Source organism: Chanos chanos, chromosome 6 (assembly GCF_902362185.1).
Source record: "Chanos chanos chromosome 6, fChaCha1.1, whole genome shotgun sequence".
NCBI lineage: Eukaryota > Metazoa > Chordata > Actinopteri > Gonorynchiformes > Chanidae > Chanos > Chanos chanos.
In genome coordinates, this window is record NC_044500.1 from 21,432,128 (window position 1) to 21,445,589 (window position 13,462).

At 42.3% G+C, this 13,462-nt stretch overlaps 1 protein-coding gene across 4 annotated transcripts; it reads right to left on the minus strand.

The window, feature by feature from the left end:
• Positions 1-735: 735 nt before the first annotated feature.
• On the minus strand, positions 736-12,940 carry spartb (spartin b). 4 transcript variants are annotated; one of them, XM_030777612.1, is made up of 8 exons: positions 12,853-12,940; positions 11,284-12,122; positions 8,626-8,823; positions 6,374-6,515; positions 5,593-5,787; positions 5,196-5,354; positions 2,641-2,731; positions 736-1,506 (listed from the first exon to the last, which is right to left on the minus strand). In XM_030777612.1, exons 2-8 carry the CDS (start codon positions 12,118-12,120, stop codon positions 1,290-1,292), a joined length of 1,839 nt encoding a protein of 612 aa, XP_030633472.1. In that variant the 5' UTR covers positions 12,121-12,122; positions 12,853-12,940; the 3' UTR covers positions 736-1,289. The 4 variants fall into 4 exon arrangements, with proteins under 4 accessions (XP_030633472.1, XP_030633471.1, XP_030633474.1 ...); XM_030777611.1 differs by having other exon boundaries at positions 8,557-8,823; XM_030777614.1 differs by lacking the exon at positions 736-1,506 and adding an exon at positions 2,246-2,500.
• Positions 12,941-13,462: the final 522 nt, after the last annotated feature.

The following is a 13,462-nucleotide window of genomic DNA, read 5'->3' on the forward strand; positions in this document are numbered from 1 at the left end:
TCCATGGCAGTGTGTTGTCAGTTGCTAAAATCAAAGGAGACGTGTTTAAGTTTACATTCTCATCCAGCAAAATGGATTATACTCATATGCTGGTAAAGCTTAGCTTCCTAGCTGCTGAATGGTGATTTCAATGTCTTTATTCTCTGTGTAAGTGTCAATACAACAGTACTCTGCTGAAGTTCAGATTAGTTAGTAAAAACGGAGAATGGAACACCTCTGACATTTCTGTCATACACATTTTGAGAATACAGCAGGACAACACAGTATTTACTCTGAGAGCAAATTTTCATTAATGTCAGCTTGTCTTAAAACATTTTAATTAGATTTGGTTAAAACAAAATAGTATCACAGTTAAAAGTTGACCTCCACACCCACTGTATGCTGAACAGTATTCCACATGTAATGAAATGATCGGATCAGCCCAACGAAATGTACAGGGTTTGTTCCCAGAAGCAAGGGTTAAAGTGCATTAAAATAATACAAAACAACAGAGTGGCATCTTCTAGAAAGTTCTGTAAGCAAACTAGTATATAAGTATCAAACTTTATATTTACTATAAATAACCCATTTAAATATAGATTATATATTATTTAAATATAGAGATGTGTCATATAAGAATAACATCTATATCTATATCTATATCTATATATATATATCTATATATATCTATATAGATATATATATATATATACATATATTCATTATTATATTGTAAGGCTGTAGGGAGGATACAGGAATAAAACTATGATTTGCACATATCATTTTAGGAGAGCATCTGTAAGGCACCAACTGTAAAAAGCTTCTACACAAACAATGTGAAATTTTTTTGTTTACTGTCCCTTAAAACATGAGAGATTTAGATAGCATTTTGACGTGTCAGTATTGGCTTTTTTAAAAAACACTTTTGACAACACTGTGACACCCTGAAATGTGAAGTTCTCTGAGGAAAACTCTACTATGAAAATGTGAGGAAGTTAAATGACAACAGGTTTCATCTCCTTGAATTTAGACCTAGAATTCAGAACTAAGAACAAAGACAGATGGAAAGCACAGTCAGTCCAGTCTTCGATCATATTCTTGCCCTAGAATAAATAGTGAATTATTGAGATGTTCTGAGAAAAGGCATATTCTAACATCCGACACAGATACAAACTTTCAGATACATTTTCCAGGTGCCGTCATGGTGCTGAGAAACCGTGTGGTGAACACCTGTATTTGTCAACAGTTCCTTTAGTTTGTGCCCTGCAAATAGGACGCCTGAAAATGAGATGCTTTCCAAATCTTCTGTTTTACTTTTGGTCCCTCTGGTCCTTGGTGCTCTTCTGAATAGCTTTCTCTGGTTGCTCCTGTACCTTGTAGTCTTCCAGAATAGCCTGGGCCGTCTGCTTGCCTGTCCTCTTCACGATGGCCTTGACTCCCAGGTTGTCGATATTGAAGGCGGTGACGCCCACGTTAATGGCAGAGTTCATGGCGTGATCCGTAGCCTGCCCTGCCTCTGGCCCATACCTTGACCACAGACAACCAAATCAGGTGACCACAAACAACCAATCAGGTGAGAGAAGACAGGGAACAGAGGGAAGGACAGAGGCACATGGGCTGGTGATTTTAAAGGTATGGTGAGAGACAAAGGAATGGTAAGGAGAGCTAAAGCATGCCAAGGGATCACAATCAAATCCATGCAAGCCCCCCGCCCCCTCCCCCGATGTGAAAGGGAAGCATTTCCTATTGTGGAAGAGCATTTGTTTAGAACATTTTGGAGATGAAGGGTCTGCCATTCTCTTACTGATTACACCCATTCAAGATGAATTCAAATCAACGAGACACATTTTCAAAATCTGATTCTTAACATGCTTAACTATGCATGCTACACAAACTGCAACTGTGGTAAACTAGCATTTCATTTTGTGGGTGTTTAATGCAAAATACATAGAGAATATTTTTCAGAGTGGCCACTAAAACCACCTCCCACATATAAATAGGCCATATTCCAGAATTCATGGCCAATGGATCACCAGGAATGGAATATTCAACAACGTTTTTTTGGGGTATTTCTCAAACTTGAATACAAAACATTTCACTTTTATTCGATCTCTAAGCCTTGCCCTGCTTTGAAAGGCCAGGCTTCTGATTTAACAGACTGAGTATTTGATAAATAGAAATGAAGAGGTAAACAGACTACCCCTTTACTGATAAACATATGTAATCATTCTTTCAGCTGTGTGTGATGACAGTGTGCACGATTAGAAAGCACAGCAACTGAATTATTTTTATCATTATTATTATCATTATTATCTGCTTTAACTTGTGATGACAGACAACCAATCAGAGCCAAGTATTTTAGGCTAAAGCCATGCAGGTAATTATTAATCAGGCCTTGATTTGTGAGGCTGGTTGACAGTTATTAATCACGTCTTGATTTGTGGGCCTGGGTGAAAATTAATTGAAATAACGGGGCTACTTTTCATTTGGTGGGTCTAGGATGGTTTCTAACCCCCTAAATCTGCAAACAGAGGGGAGAGAGAGCAGTGAGTGTTTAATTAACTCTGATTGACTGGTGTAGGCTACATTGCCAGTAAAAATGTACAAAGCAAGCAACATGGATGACTATGCAGACCCAGACGATGAGGAGAATTCACATACTTGTGCTTGACAGTAGTGACCGTCTCAGAGGTGACACTCTTGGCTATGTTTTTAGCAGCCACCTCCAAACCCGTCCATACTGCAGCAAACCCTGCCAATGGGACACAGTGATGTCAGTTAAGTACTGTGGACAACATATGCACACACATACAGTCTGTGGAAAGCCGCACTGCTCGATGATGGCTGTACTCTGCATTAATATATGACAGACCAAGAAAAACACATACACACACACACACAAAAGCAAAAAGGGAAGCTCAAAATAGATCAAGGAAGCACAGGAAATAGAAACCAATGACAGAACAATCGTGGAGCTGTAATTTTTTGCCATTAAAACATTTGTGATGAGGCTTTTGCATTTAATGGGCACTCACAGTGCAGGAGTTCCAATCACAGCACTGACCTCAACGGGAGTGGGAAACCCCCCCCCCCCCCCCCCCCCAAAAAACGTAACGACTGCAGCTCTCTGATTGGTCTTTAACCATGTGGACATATTTATCGGTTACACTAGACTCCACATGGTAAAGAATGATGCCAACATTAAATTAAAAACAAACAAAAACATGTGTCCCTTCTCTGTTTAATGTAAAACAATGTTTGACCAATCCTACAGACCCATCCATCAGGCTTAGCACTCTTGAGTCATAACTGGTCTTCTGATGGTTAACCTCTGCATTGAGTGTGCACTTGTGCAGTCGTTTCGTGCTTTTCTGACTGTTTAACGTTTTGCATGTATGTTTCCTATTTTAGTTTCTGCGCTGGGCCAATTCATTCTGTGAATTTCTTTTGTACGTTTTCACACCTCATCAATGTATAGCTTTGTTGGTTTTCCGTTGTTGTTTTGTTGGTGGGGTTTAACCCTCAGGAGTCTGAGGCCTGTCAGCCACTTCTGAGGTAGTCTGACATGCCTTGACATTTTTATGTATTTCACAAAGTGTTACATATGCTTATATTCAACACAAACTCAGCACCAATAATCTGAGAGCCGAAAGAATTTCATTAATCTATTTTTTGTTTAAATCAGCCGTAAACATATACTTTTCAAGCACCTATTTTTAAGAGGTGCTGAGATATTGTAAAAACACATTATAATCCTTTCTGGCCAAGACTTTTGAGCTCTGAACCTTGTAAACATAGGTCTTGGCTACACATAGGTGATTAAAGCATTCAGACATTTCATGTGGTTTAACCACTAAAGTGTTATAACTTGTGGCCCATCAGTCTGGAATGCCATTGTTGCCCGTCATTGTGTTTGTTAAGTCATTGTGAATTGTTTGTTAAGTCATTGTGAATTGTAAGAAAAGAGGAGACAATAAAGGCCTTTTTACAGTTTATTGAAAATGCTGTGCTCAAACCCAAAGATAGAATGGATAATAGAAGTTCAAGTTTCAAGTTTATTGTCATATAGGGCTACTTGATAACAATGTAACATCATTACCAGTAATGCATTACAATAGCCTACACCGATAAGACTAATTGTCACAATAAGGGCTGTATAACCTCCATGAGTCTGATTTAGTTGGCTCCTTTAGTTGGTTAGAATGAAAAACCTGAATTACATGATCTAACTTTAGCTTACGGGTATTGAATGTGTTGACTTTGCTGGCTGCAATGTGTTTGACATGATACGGTTTTACAATCAGCTGTGCGGATGGAGAGGTTATAGCCTACTTCCAAGCAAGCTAAGGTTTATGACGGAAGTTCTAGCTATAGAAAGTGATATGATGTGCTCTGCCTGTTGACTGAGGTAAAACAATTCACTCAGCTCTGTACAGTTGACGGAGGTTAAATAATTCACTCAACTCTGAACATGTGTGTACCGTGAAGCGTTTTTTTGTGTTCACACATAGCGTGTTTTTTTTTTTTTTTATGAAAAAACGCTGGTTTTTCAGGTAGAAAAAATACACTGGCAGCGTTTGTTCCAAAAGCAAGTTCAGGGTGTCTTTTGTTGCCATAACAGGGTAGTTTTGCTCACGACAAGTAGTAGCGGAATACAATCACTTACGAGAAAGTCCTAGGCTCCGCAAACTTTGGCTCCAGAGAGACGTGTGATTGTGCCATCTTGTAACTCCTCGGTCAGTGCAAAGACAACCCAAACATGTGCTCTTGTTTATAGGAGTCAAATTGGACGTTTTCTTGCCTTGTAATGACCCAATAACAACTGCCAAATCCCCATTCCATTATCATATGAATAGCTCTATTTGCAAATGGCTGGGCAATCGAGTGCTGATTTCTGACTCAGAGACCAAAGCGTGCATGTTGTTCTTTTTGTTCCCCTAACATAATTCTACAAAATAAATTCACTTTCTAACTTTATAAGTAGACAGCTGAAGGTTTCGGAGGATGTTTTTTTTTTAATGTTTCTAGGACAAAAACTCAGAGTTTTTGAAGCGGTTTGGCGAAATTTCTGTTTCATCCAGCAGGCAAGAGGGCCGACTCCAGAGGGTTAACTGTGTAACTGGTTATTTTGCTTGGCAGTCTTGTGATCGTACTGGGACAGTGTACCGTCTCGTGTAATTTGGCTGTTGTAAGATGTGTCGGAGTTGTAGCATTACCTTGAACTCCACTTGCTGCGACTACCATGGCCCCATCTATGTTTGACCGTCCGTCCTTGTCTTTCTTTAAGGATTCGGGGATGAGCTTTCCTCCGTGTTTCTTCACATGAGGAGCCAATTCTCGACCCACGTGACTCGCTACAGCACACACTCCATCCACTGACACACGGACACGACAAGCGTCAAAACAACAGACAAACCACTAACCCTCTGATTCAGTTATCCAGCTCATTCAAGTGGTAGTTTTAAACAGATGGTGGAGAGAGATAAACACAGAGAACTCTCTGATTCAGTTATCCAGCTCATTTAAGTGGTAGTTTTAAACAGACGGTGGAGAGAGATAAACACAGAGAATTCTGAGGATCCCTCTGCAGTGTATAAGTAAGTGAAACTGTACCGAGAAACTGGCTGACTTTGACGGCCCCTCCGGTCGCCTGCTTGGCCACCTGCAGGCCTTTGCTGACGGTGGGGCTGACCTGGGCTGGCTTATCCTCTGGAGTGATGTGCTCCCGTAACTTTGATGCACCTTTGTGGATGGCTTTGCCTGTGTACTCCGCCCCCTTCACTAACCCCCAGCTTAGCCACGAAGCCCCTGCACAAACACAGTTAAGAACTGGGAGAACTTTTCTCAAACACAAAACACATGCCACCCGATCTACTAAATTAATGTCAGAGAGACTGTGTGTGTGTGTGTGCGTGAGTGTTTGGGACAGGAAAGTTGTCAACTGGCATTTTATGGGAAAGTGAAACCTGTGTGATACACATCTGCTCCCAGAGGTCTGGATTTCTGTGCTTTTGTTAGGTCCCTCCCTACACTAACACGTGATTAAATAAATGAGGGGTTTGACAATGAGCCGGTGGGTTGAATCAGCACTGCAACATCAGGGAGAGATTGAAAAAGTGCAGTTTCATTACCATTCATGCTCAGTAGTTTAGCACTAACTAAAGTTCCTGTTCAGTTTCACAGCGAGTGTTTCTCACATTAACAACCTAAAAATGTGTGAAAGTAATGTCTACCTCTTCATCTGAACTCAGTCAAAGTCAATTTTACACAGTCTACTGTGAACCACGCTAAATCATGTCAGACAGTGTAAGGGGTCCAAACTCTTGCTTACTGCCGGTTTGAGTGACCTTTTAACACACGTTTACAGAGGCCGTATGTGGTCCAAAGGGTTTACCTGTGAGAATGCCGTGAGCCACCCTCTCGCTCCACTCAGGCAGGACTTTCTCCTCCTCAGCTGCGGTCGGCGGCTCCTCGGCCGGGGGTCCCATTGGCACCTTCTGGCCCAGGTTAATGGTGTCCGCTGCTCCATCTGAAGCCTTGGTGACGAAGCAGTAGGTTTAACAATTAGGGAATAGTATAGTGAACCGTGCCCAACCCCAGAGCAGCTAACAGCATTCACTAAAAGCATTTGTTGATGGATGTATAAAAACTGGGAGGGAAATGTGAAAGACTGTATTTTCAACAGGAAACCCGGAAACCTTGGTGGCGTAATCATCGATATGTGAACCATTCAGAACTGTGAACCACACATTTTCTTAAAAAGGGGAAAAAAAAAAAGCAAATGGTAACTGGACGACAGCTATCATTTAAACTGTGCCACAGTAAGCAGCGCAAGTGTCTCAAGTCTTCAGTGACTGCAATACGCACAATTCATGGCATTAAAACAAGGGTGATTGTGCTAACAGTTTTGTTTTCTCCTTAAAAACAGAGTTCTTTGTCTTCGCCTTTTAATATTGTTGTCACAACATTATGCTTGGTCAGAACCAGATCAGACTGGCAAACAGGCCCTTCTGCTCGCTTTTGTGCTTCGTCCTGTCTCCTGCTCTTCGTCCTGTCTCCTGCTCTTCGTCCTGTCTCCTGCTCTTCGTCCTGCACCCAGTGCTTACTCATTCATTGCACAATGTCATGTTTCTGTCAAAACAATGGAGGTGTTGATGATTCTTCAAGAGGAGGAGAAATATCTGGTGCCAAATCAGCCTGTGATCAGCATTCTACACGCCTCGTTCTCAAAAAAATAAAAAAAAATCATATCAGCCATTTTGTCATTTCTTGTCTTCCTAGAATCAAATCTGAAGTGTGACAAAAGAGTAGCAAACCAGTTATAGAACTTGAAAAAAAAAAAACGTGGGGCAGGAAAATTGAACAGTCCAAGATGGCAGTGTAAGGTTTGCCCATTGGATGAGAGCCATTCTGTGAGATGTTTGCGTGAGCTGAAGAAGTGCAGTAAGCTACAGTGGCACCTGTCCTGTCCCGTCAGTCATTCAGTCTCCTCCGTGAGAAAGACAAGCCGTGTTCTAACAGCCTAAGAGCATTAAGGCTGACTAATTAATTCCACTCTCCTGCCCGCTCTCAATCCCCAGGCTTGCCATGAAGGCTCCAGCAGTGAGGCGTGTCAGCAGAAAAGCACACTGGCGCTCTATTGTACTGCTTTCAGAATCCATTAGCACTGTCAAGCCGGGCTACTCACACTAACCCACTGCATAGGTAGCAAGAAAGCTGCACAGAGCATGGCTACATTGGAAATACCACATGGAAATGTCACACTCTTTAAGAGAATTTGACCTTGAAGTAACTGAACTGTGCCTTTACATTGTAAAGTATGTCTTCTTTGGATGTGTCTGAATTCTCATTGAGGCCACAGGTCATAAGGAAGCCAAGGTCAGAACTTCTATAATGTCATTTTTTTGCAAAACAGTGGGGAAAGTAAGATGTTCTATGTGAGATTTCTTTGAATAGCCAAATAAACATACAACTATATATCCCATGTGACACTCTGTGATACTACAATGCTTTTGTACCTGTTTAAATAAATCCATTAATCTCTCAAACACATCTGAAACCTGTAAAAACAGCGCTGGGGTTAATGGAGCACACAGATATGTTAACATTATAAACTGACAATTTTCAAAATCACAGACACACGGAACATGCATTGTGATTAGGACAGATCCATGGTTTCAAACTGGTGGTCTGGATACTAATCTATTCCAGTAAACACTGACACAAACTGGTGGTCTGGATACTAATCTATTCCAGTAAACACTGTCACAAACACAAAGTCCAATATGACTTACAGTTCTATATATAAAAAAATGAGTTTATCTATAACAAACATCTATACCAAGAAGCAAGAAGCAATGCATGTTTGGTTTGGTTAGAAACAAGAATGTGTCAATGTTTTACAATCAAAGTGCACACTAAAATCCAGCGCTTGCTGCACATCAGGAGACTGGTTTGATTGGGATCCAGGCCACTATAGTAAGAAACATGCTTGCTGCACACCAGGAGACCGTTTAGATTAGGATCCAGGCCACCTCAGTAAGACAGGCAGTATAAAACATGCTTGAACTGTCACACCTGCTCTGGGCCATCAGCTGACCCCTGTGTGCCAGGGCTGGGACTGGAGGGGACACAGGGACAGCTCACCTGGACGCGGAGGTCCGTCATCTGGGACAGCAGGTCTCGGAAAAGCTCTCGCTCTGCCTGGGGCAGCTCCGAGGACAGCACTACCCCGACGTAGGAGCCCGGGGCCGGCGCCATCATGTCGGGGAACATGTAGACTCCTGTGTTACAGAGCAGGACTGGAGAATCAGAGGACATGAGAGGGTATAGCCAGTCACACACCTGAAACAGAGAGAATGGGGAAAGACTTCACTACACCTGAAACACAGAGAGAGAGTGGAAAGACTTCACTACACCTGAAACAGAGAGAGAGAGAGAGGGGAAAGACTTCACTACACCTGAAACAGAGAGAGAGAGAGAGAGAGGGGAAAGACTTCACTACACCTGAAACAGAGAGAGAGAGAGAGGGGAAAGACTTCACTACACCTGAAACAGAGAGAGAGAGAGAGAGAGAGAGAGAGTGGAAAGACTTCACTACACCTGAAACAGAGAGAGAGAGAGGGGAAAGACTTCACTACACCTGAAACAGAGAGAGAGAGAGAGGGGAAAGACTTCACTACACCTGAAACAGAGAGAGAGAGAGAGGGGAAAGACTTCACTACACCTGAAACAGAGAGAGAGAGAGAGGGGAAAGACTTCACTACACCTGAAACAGAGAGAGAGAGAGAGGGGAAAGACTTCACTACACCTGAAACAGAGAGAGAGAGAGAGGGGAAAGACTTCACTACACCTGAAACAGAGAGAGAGAGAGAGGGGAAAGACTTCACTACACCTGAAACAGAGAGAGAGAGAGAGGGGAAAGACTTCACTACAGCCATGCAGGCCTGCAAAAAACACCTCTGTCAAACATCACACCAAACTGGGATGGAGTCCTAATCAGACTGTGGACCATCATTAGCAGAACAGAGACTCAACCCCAAGAGCATCACTGCCTGCCTCAAACTCTCACTGAGAGCAATACCATTCAAATTACTGTTTGGGATTCATGAAAATATAAATAAAATTCAAATAAACTCAAAAGCACTAGATCCCTTCAGTGCAATACAAACAACATCCAAAGAAACAAACAAATTTAGCTATTTAGCATGCAAGTAAAGTCAAAGAACATCATTTGGTCCTTTGTCATTAGCATGTGTCATTATGTGCGCCCTATTGATGACTGTGACCTAAGACCCCACAGAGGCTTGCTGCCCAGCATAAACCCAGCATGACTACAGATTAGAGCCATGTGACTGCCAAAACAAGGCAGAATCTGTATGCCTAAGCAGCACAACTGTATCAGAGCTCTCCCTCTCTCTCCTGACAGTCAGCACTAAATTGGATTAAATGGCATAGGACAGTGGGTCCTTGTAAACTGGATCAAATGAACTAATCAAAAGTGCAGTTTAGGCCACAGGAAATGACATCATCCAGTGTCTGTGATATAGATGCTCCTACTTCGGTAAATATGCTGGCACAGGATTCTGTCTTGAACAACTAACTCAGCTACCTGAAAGGGATGATCACCTATAATGTACAATAATATACACTCAAATACTACTTATGTGCTCTGTTTTTTGCATTTTTTTAAATTGTAGGGATATTTCACTAAAGACATGAGACTGTAGTCTGTCTTACAGACAAACCAAATGATCTGTTGCCATAGCAGCAGTCTTAGTCTTATCTCCACTCTCGTCACCGTTCAAAGTGTATGCCAGCTCTCTATTCTGCGTGTGAGCCAAGGGTCAGACGTCATGCAGGTGTGGGTTTATGGTCATAACCAAAAGCTGCAGAACATTCCTCAAGTCCCAGCACTGCTGAGCTTCTCGGAAAGGTCATGCTGTCACCTTCACTGCAGTGTGTTTGTGAAGAGCACAGGGACTTTCCCTGGATGACATCAGTCAGTGAAATCCTGATGGATTTAGGACAGTGAGTCAGAGCTCATGTGACTCACTCAGGACACAGGGGACAGGGCTAGAGTTAACCAGGCCTAACCGAGAGACAGGAAAACTCACTCTGAAACGTCAGCGGGGGAAAACCAAGCAGTGTCAATCACAGGAGTGACGCTGAAAAAGCAAAGACCCCTTTATGCTCTTCAAAATGTTACATCTTCAGCAACAAGCAAAACCAGCAGAGGAGAGACAAGAATTATTTGGCTACTGAAACATTTCACTTGCTTGTCAGACAATAAAATGACGGAGTAATGTACAGCAAATGGATGCACTTTTAGAAAACAAACCCTCGCCTGGTGATGTAAAGCAAAGAGATTTTTTCTAACAACCAACACATTTACTATAACACCAACACCTTTTCCCACAACTGCTTAAGGAGAAGATCAATCCAATTAAACAATGTTTTCAATTATACAGGCATTGTGCACATTTCTAACTTCTGCCACAAGATATAGCTCCACCCCAAACCTCTGACTAAAATAAAAACATCTTGATGCTCATTCAAAATGAGGTGAAAGCAATATTCTTACACAGAAATAGTGACTTCTTACTGACCAATCGAAGTGAGTAGTCAACAAAGCTATGGAATACGCTAAAATATTAAAAGAGTGGTTTGAAAAGAAAAACTGCCCATTTCAACTCATTTTTAATTCATCTAAAGGTCAAACTAGCAGAGAAGCAGTCATCTCACGCAGTCTGTCATCACACACAGCCCAGTTTGCATATGAAGGCACAGATAAGATGGACTTACCTGCAGAAAGGCAGGAGGCCGGTTGGGCATCCTTTCTGAACGCTCAGATGTGAACCTCACGATACGCAGGTACCCAGGGTAAGAAGGGGCGCTGACCTGGCCATCTGGGGTCACAAAGAATATCTGCACCCCCTGAGGGAGGAAAAAGAGCTGTTCCCCATCCTCGCCAAGGCTCTGAGGAGACGGAGGGGAGTGAGAGGTACGGCTGTAGAATTCATCCCCGACCAAAGACATCTCTCCGACATCAGTCCCGTATGAAATGCTGATGTGGCCGTCGGCAGCCTGGGGAGAGTAGGCTGGGGGTTGGTCATGTGACAAGCTGAGAGGCGGCATGGTGTGAGGTGGAGATCCTGGGGCTTCAGAGGGAATCCCACCCACTGCCCCTGCAGCCTGCCCATTGGGGAACAACACCTTTGGTAGGGCAGGCCTCTCTGGCTTTTCTTTGGGCAGTTTAGGGTAAAGACTTTGGTGAGTTTGTGTTGTTTCAGTGCTGTTGGTCCCTGGTAGTCCGTTGGAAGGGGGTGTTACTGAGGGGTCTGGTGTGGTTTCCAGCACTGCGAGTCGAGTGGTTATGTTATTGAGGGTCTCCTGCATCTTCTGCTGCATCTGCCTGGCTGAGTCCCAGGATGGGCCCACACATTCATGGCCATGTGAGGGCACACTGATTGCCCTGAGGAGGTGCTGTCTTCCCTGCTTATAAAGCTCCAGAGCCTGGGCTTTGTGTCCTGCCTCATCTTCTGAGAGACCTTTGTTAATACACTCAAATCCCCTCTCATAGCCATCTTTAATGACCTGAAGTCTTGCGTTGTCAAAGGCTTCTTGTTTTGCCTTCTCCATGCCTGTATAAAAGACATTAAGATTATATCATTAAATACTTTCATTTATTAAACTGACATTTCGAGCTTCGTGTAAGTTACGACTGCTCTCACCTCTTACAGGCAAAAACGCCTGTACGGAACGCTACTAGTAGGTAAAACAAACCTCAAAACTAAACATTAAAAGGTTCGTCTGCTTCACCAAATGGCAAAAGCTGTTCAATCAAGAGAAAGCACGACAGTTGCTATAAGTAATACTATGTGTCTGAATCATACTGTAAAACGGCTTCTACTTTCAGACGGTCAGCATAATGCCACTGAAGGCTAGTCAAAGCTCTTAATCTTTACCAGTGGCAAAGGAACACTGAGCTCTCAAGCGACTGACACGTTCGTTTATCTGCATGAGCAACTATGGGGTATCGAACACTTTAAGTTCACTGACAAAACACTTTGACATTTGAGTCGGTTCAGCCCGATTAAGATAACATATTTCTCCCTGATAGCTAAATTAGTAAGTTCTGGAGACAAATGTGGTGAATCGACCAATTTGGTCCCAGTCTGTTAAATATTTGATAGCTTGGCTAGCTTGCTAATCAAGTACTAGCTGTTACGTATAGCGGCGAAATAGTTTGTTAGCTTTCACCAACGCAACTAGTTAGCTGTAACTAATTACCTCGCTTGGTGAAAACGAATTACATTTGTACGGAAAATAATCTCTTGCAAATAAACACATAGTGAAAAGGCGTTATCTTACCACGAGATGAACTCCTTTCCCGCGATTTTTGTCGTTAAAATTGACTTCGATTCTGTTTCGCAGAAGACTAATGGGCGAGATTGGCAAATGGTCTTCGGCTTACAAGCAAACGAACGTGATCACCACCTGTCACGCGCCCCTGCATTTGTTGTGAAAGAGTTTTCTCCACGTAAAACGGATGACAGCAACAACAATGATTATGATTGGTTAGTTTTGTAACATCTATCCTGCTTCTTAATCTCTCGACCAATCAAACGCACGTTTTGTAAACAACAATGCCGAAAGGAAAAGCACGGGGCCTGTTTTTCAAATTATCGGCCTATAATTCGAGATATGTTTTTGAAATGTATAAATTGTTGTAGAAATATTAAATAATGTCCTAGGTATCGCGCAATAGATCTGTACTTTTAAATTTATTTTATAGAGTGAATTCGAGGCAGAGTAACAGGGGATGAGGCGAGCCTTGAATGAATTCGTAAAATCAGATTTCATCATGTGAGGAAACCAACCATACAAACGAAGTTGCACGAAATTACTAGAATTCTATAACTGAAAAATATCTTTACTGACAAAATAATGATCATTTTAATTACATTATAAATATTTTAAT